Genomic DNA, 6,342 nt, shown 5'->3' with positions numbered 1-6,342 from the left:
GCCTTTCGTTCCTTGCCTAGAAATTCAATGTTCGCCACCGCCACCCGTCCTCGTGGCTTAAATCGCCGCTCGGAACGGCTTTGTAGTAAGCCTTGAAACGATCGAGCTTGGGCCGTAGCTCGCGCCATTTATGTTGGCACGCGTTGAGGTTGTGGCGGTCGTGTCGGACTTTATGTTTGTAGCTTGCGAATGCTTCCGACCAATATCGTGTTTGGCCGGGTTGCCGACCCTTCATAGCGTCAACGACGCTTGTGACGAGAGCCAATTCTTCCTCGTGGGTCCAAGATGCCATCTTCTTCTTCGGGTTGGGGGTGGTCAGCCGGTGGGGTAGCGATGGATAGTGACGGGTTTGGAAGTGGGTAGCCGGTGGGGTAGCGGTGGATAGTGACGGGTTTGGAATGGGGTAGCCGGTGGGGTTGGGGGGGTTACATTTATAGGGGATGTTGGGGTTGGTGTGACCGCTTGGCTTGGCCAAACAGTTTGAATTAAATTCAAACTTTCAAATGGCCCGCTATGACATGGTGGGTCAGCTATGACATGGTGGGGTCAGTGAATAGGAGGCCGCCAGCTAGGATGTCAAGACCGCCCCACGCCCGGCTTGAAACCCAAGCCCCAAGGGCCACGCCCCAACCCAAGCCCCATACCCCATAGTCTTATACGCGACGCTGATGGGATATAAGGGTGAGAGGGGCACTCCCCTAAGAGGGGAGTCCCCTCTCTTACGCATAACCAATTCTCGTGTGCCACGTCAACTCCCCTCTTAAACTCCCCTCACACCCTCAATTTGATGGCGCCACTCCGCTCTTAACTCTCCTTGTTTTTTTATTCAAAAAAAAAAAGGAAAAGGTTTTGATTGGTTGAAAATCAGGCTAGCCCACCATCTCCCCCTCTCCTTCATCGGTGACTTCTCCCCGCTGCCACTCACCGAATTGGGTCACCGCAGGGATGGCGGCGATGTTCCCGCTCGAGGAATAGGGTCACCGAAATGCCTCCCCACCGGTGCCCCGGACCCCCTAATAACGAGAGAATAAAAAGGAGTGGATTGCGTGATTGTATAATTGTTTTTATATTATAGTTACCATAATAGGTACATGTATATGTATTTATTTCGTATTAACAGCTTATATACATGTATTAAACATTTTATATTTAAGATTGAGGTAAAAATAAGCAGTGACATTTTAGTTGAGGTATTGCTTCCACGACCATGTGGTCAAGTGGTGGGAATCATATCATATCCACATGGGTCCAGATTTTGTTGCATGTGACCACCGATTTTTATATAATAAGGCATTATAAATAATGTTGTATGTGCATATGTTTATATGATTAATTAATAAACGCACATAAAATCACATACTTGTTACATTCAGGTGCCTAAAATTCGGGCTGGACTCTGGAGTTTGCCAAAAAAGCCCAAGTCCCAACTAAAATAGTAGGCTTTTTAGACCCAAACAATTTAGTCTGGTCCGGCCCAGCCCGGCCCGGCTCAGCCCAGGGCACGAGTCATCATCATACAAACATTAAAAAATTACTAACCTTTTGTGTTTAGATCATTGTGTTATCAAAACCACCATTAGCCATGAACTATGTTTAGCATTTTTCTTAATATAATATATCGAAGATCATTAGAATGAAATATGCTTTAATGTTACATACATATCCATATATATGGTTTTGTTTGGTTTGGTGTAAATTACAATTTTGTGTCATCCAAAACACTGTGCATGCTCACACAAAATTTAATAACTAATTAATCCATTTAAATAAAAAAATTAAACTGGAGTTACAACACCGCTAAAAGATCTGTTATAATTGATTACTAAATAGATCTCGTTAGGTCATGGGTTCGATTCCCACAAAGGGGGTTTTCCCAGATTTATTGGGTTTCCTCCTGAATTAGTGTATAGGCATTATTGCCTAGTGGAGATGGATATGATCGGGTGGTTCTGCTGGTGGCACGATGATACTTCAGTGGCCCGTCAGTGATCCAAATTTGCCGTTCAAAAAAAAAAAGAAAAGATCTCGTTAATTATTCACTTCAAAGTATATTTTATAGTTTGCAAATATTTTTGGTTTTCTATATAGTAGTAAAAATAGAAATCAGACATTAATTGTCCAGTTATTTATAAAAAAATCAACAGAGATTGCATACAACTTGACACTCCGCTTAATATACCAGACACGAAACATATTTTTTATGCATATATTACCCTACTTGGTTATCATATCATTATACAGTTTACATCAAATAATTAAAAAACAAAATTCACATCTAAAAACATATGTATACACAGAATTTATCTATAAACTATTTACGTTACCATTGTTGACTTGTTGTTCCCATACAATAAAGTATAACTCGGTTGTTAAATTTTTTAAAAAGCATTATTTTAGCCTTTTGCTTATCACCCTTATAAAATACCATTTTTTTACCTCACACACAACTATAAAGTTTTCTTATAAACTAGACCTACAGTTTGCAAACACACAAATATGACTTTAAAAAGTCAAAATCTTTACATCATCCAGGGAAAGCTTTAACCACTTGAGCAAACCCAACCCAACCCAAACCAAACAACTATGAACACGAACCCGAAAACATAAACCAGCTGACGCCATACAATATACAATTCAAGTTTGTACTGATGGCATCAAGCCTGAATACATCAAGGAGAAACCGGCTGCTGATACAACCCAGCAAGAACTGTTGCTAGTCGTTGCACAGCTGCTGGGTTGCTGCAAATTTGATCAATTAATTCATCGGTCGTTGGTGGGCCCACCTGTAAGATAAAGCAATAGTTTTTAATAATGCCAACAATGACAAAATTGACAATTTTCCTTTAAGTTAACTGAAAGCATCTCACTATAAGAATACGATAGATAGAAAGATAGTTTCTATCTCTAATGGGTCAAAAGTTTATGTACCTTTTGCTCAAGATAAGCACATTTAGCTTCGAGTGACCGCACTCTCTACAAACAGAATATTTATCTTTAATCAGAAAAATAAAAAAAATATTAAAGTTTCTTTGTTTTCGCATAGGACCAGTTTAAAAGTGAAAAACTACCTTTTGTAACTCTTCATCAGCAACACAAAGCCGAGATGCATAAAGTACTCTAACATCCTTTAATGTGCATACGTTGTTGCATTGAGGGCACTGATAATTCAAAGAAACGTGTGATGATAAAATTGATGAGAGTCAGAAGAATCGTTTTTTTTTTTTTTTTTTTGCTGGTAAATTTATAACGAGCAGTGGGCAAACCTTTCCAGAACCTCTGCTTTGTTGAAGCCATTTTTTTATACACGACAGTCCATAAATATGCCCACATGGAAGACAACTGCAGTCATAAAGAAGCAGGCAGTCAAAAGTCAAAACTGGAATTATCTGAATGATTACTGTGGAGGGGAAACCCTCGGTATAATTATATACAGATAAGAAACCACCCTAGAAAAGCTTACTGGGACCATTGGCTATATGCAACCAATATCGGTAAAAGCCCAAGGCGCATAGGCCTAGCCTAGAGCCTAGGTGCCAGGCGCTTAAAGAGCGGGGAATTTTTAAGCTAGGCGCATGGTATATAATACAACTTTTAGGGGCTTTAAACATGTTTTAGCCTTGTTTAAGGATCGATTAGGCTGTTTTAGCTTAGGTTGACTCCAGGCTTATTAAGGGGTTTCAAAGGATTTTTGGCCAGAATTTGGTGGGAAATTGGCCTGGCTCGCTTAAACCGCACCTCCATCTTTCAGGGCGCAAGCTAAGACTGCACTTCTGCGCCTAGGCGCGCACCTTGGGCGCTCTTGACATACAGCTAAGCCATAACAATACAGTATTAATATCTATAATTAACAAAAAACCTAAGATACAGCTCCTAGATAGAACACTTCGTTTTTCAATCAAGAAGGTGTATTCAAATGTAGGTAAGTGTTTACATTTTAAACAAATTACGCCGAGATGCTCAAACATGATGAATGTTCCCTCCTTATAAACCACTGTTGCTGATAGAGGCATTCATAAAACTGTCAAGATTCAAGACTAGCTATTATAGTTAGCAACACAGCAACGCCTATGTCTATTTAGAGGCTTTCAAATCATAATACAATCATCCATTATATCACAAATAAAGATCCCTTGTGGTTGCTTAATCAAGAGCATATAAAAAAACATGCTCCCAAAACCATGACCATGGAATTTACGTAAGGTTCTTCTTTCTTGTTCTTAAAAAAGTCCACGAGAGGGCTTAGTTTATCCATGATTTAGGTTTCATCTTTATTCTTTCGTTTGTTTCGATGTGCAGAGTATCTTCCACTAGATTCATCACAGGTACAATGATTCTAAGTCTACTATATCCATGCAGGAGAGAAGGTATAAAACTAAATATTTTAGCCTCTGAATCAGTGGTGGACCCAGAAATTATTTGCTGGGGGTGCAGATGAGGTGTTCAACCATATTTTCAAGGGGTGCGGTCGGGTTTTTTGCCTAAAATATACACTAAATTTTTTTTTTTCAAGGGGTGCGGCCGCCCACCCTGACCACTATGTAGGTCCGCCCCTGCTCTGAATTGGAAGTCCTAATGTCATATACGAATTTGTTATAGCCTTTAAAACGCCTACGTTCATACGAATTTGTTAACCAGTACCATGTTTATCAACTTAAAACTATGAAACAGCATATTAAACCATCACTAAACTTACAAAACATACTAAACAGCATAACAACATATTATCATCATCATAATCATACCAAATTTGATGTTCTCCACCACTAGTCCAAGCTTCAAAACAAATCGGGCAAACCGAGCCATGAAACTCACCTCCACACTTCTCCTGCTTCCCATTCTTCCCTTCACACGATTCCGAACCATCCGAATCCTCCATCACGCCAACATCACTCACCATTCCCCCTTGCAACACTCTACCTTCAAATATCTCACTCGAAACCCTAGATGACGTCATCTGCACCGGAAACAACTCCTCTAACTCTTCCTCTTCATCCTCACCTTCCTCTATGTAATCCTCTTCATCCTCATAATCATCATCATCATCTTCATCTTCAATTGAATCCCTATGCAACATCCTCACCACCGGAAACAACAATTCCGCATCATTTTCCTCATAATCCTCTTCATCTTCCTCATCTTCTTCATCTTCTTCATCCTGTTCATCAAACGATGAATCGTATTCAAATTGTCGAGCGTTAAAAACACCTAGATCTACAGGCGAACCGATTCGTTCCGGAATAACGTGTTCGTCACGTAACTGCTCATCTTCGAACGATGAATCGTCATCGAATATTTCATCTTCGTCTTCTAATTCTTCGTCTTCGTCTTCTTCGTCGAATTCTTCGAATTCTGCTTCGATTTCGATGGATCTGTATCGGAAATCTTCCATTGTTCTTGCGATGAAGATTTCTAACGCTGAATAAAGGAAGAAGAAGAAGAACAGAGGAACGAAATCGAGATTGATTACTGCAGTGACCATCAAATTTAGGTTTTCTGCATCAGATCTTGTTGTTGAATGTTGAATTGGATCATGAGTCATAGGGTTAGGTTCAACACCAATCGCGCTTTAGCAATTCCTGATCCATATGACTCAAAGTTTGAACCTCCTGTGGACCGGTTCATTTACAACATCATATCAAAAAGTGAATTGTTACTTCATGTTTTATTTTTATTTTTAACCGATTAAAACAAAACATTACAATAGTTTTTATAAAGAAAATTAAAATGATAGTAAGACTGTAACTTTGAATTGGGGGCAAAACTGTAATATGTCTGGAGCAATAGGAGAGTGCTAGGCAGCTGTCTGATATGAATAAAAATTACATCGAATCAACCAACGAAAACAAAACACTACTATAGGTTTTGTAAAAAAAAAAAACTAAAACGATGTCAAGATTATAATTTTGAACTGGGGAAAAATTGTAATTTTGACTGGGGATAAAATCGTAATTTGTCAAAATCTACAACGATGGCAAGACTGAAATTTTGAACTAGGAAAAATTTCGTAATTTTAAACTAGGGGAAAATCGTAATTTTGAACTAGGGTAACATCGTAATTTATTTGGGCCAGTAGAGAATTGCTAGGCAGTTGTCTGGCACTATTCACTCCCATCGTCTATATAAAAAATTACATCCATTCAACCAATTAAAACAAAACACTACCATAGGTTTGCTAAACGAAAATTAAAATGATAGCAATACTATAATTTTGAACCCGGGGGGGGGGGGGGGGTCGTAATTTTGACTGGAGGTAAAACCGTTATTTGTTCAAAGCTACAACGATGGCAAACTATAATTTTGAGTTGGGGCAAAATCATAATTTTTACTGGGGAAAATCATAAT

At 39.2% G+C, this 6,342-nt stretch overlaps 1 protein-coding gene across 1 annotated transcript; it reads right to left on the bottom strand.

Moving 5' to 3' along the window:
• Positions 1-2,455: 2,455 nt before the first annotated feature.
• On the bottom strand, positions 2,456-5,632 carry LOC110898393 (putative E3 ubiquitin-protein ligase RING1a). The gene is made up of 5 exons (XM_022145175.2): positions 4,743-5,632; positions 3,264-3,339; positions 3,069-3,158; positions 2,929-2,973; positions 2,456-2,783 (listed from the first exon to the last, which is right to left on the bottom strand). Exons 1-5 carry the CDS (start codon positions 5,537-5,539, stop codon positions 2,670-2,672), a joined length of 1,122 nt encoding a protein of 373 aa, XP_022000867.1. The 5' UTR covers positions 5,540-5,632; the 3' UTR covers positions 2,456-2,669.
• Between the last annotated feature and the right edge of the window lie 710 nt (positions 5,633-6,342).

Source organism: Helianthus annuus, chromosome 13 (assembly GCF_002127325.2).
Source record: "Helianthus annuus cultivar XRQ/B chromosome 13, HanXRQr2.0-SUNRISE, whole genome shotgun sequence".
NCBI classification, from domain to species: domain Eukaryota; kingdom Viridiplantae; phylum Streptophyta; class Magnoliopsida; order Asterales; family Asteraceae; genus Helianthus; species Helianthus annuus.
This window is presented reverse-complemented; position numbering and strand designations above follow the sequence as displayed.

Coding starts and splice junctions, on each gene's coding strand:
- LOC110898393 (XM_022145175.2), bottom strand. CDS start 5,539: ATGACTCATGATCCAATTCAACATTCAACAACAAGATCTGATGCAGAA. Junction 2,974..3,068: donor CTGATGAAGAGTTACAAAAG/GTAGTTTTTCAC, acceptor TTCTGTTTGTAG/AGAGTGCGGTCACTCGAAGC. Junction 2,784..2,928: donor GTGCTTATCTTGAGCAAAAG/GTACATAAACTT, acceptor TTTATCTTACAG/GTGGGCCCACCAACGACCGA.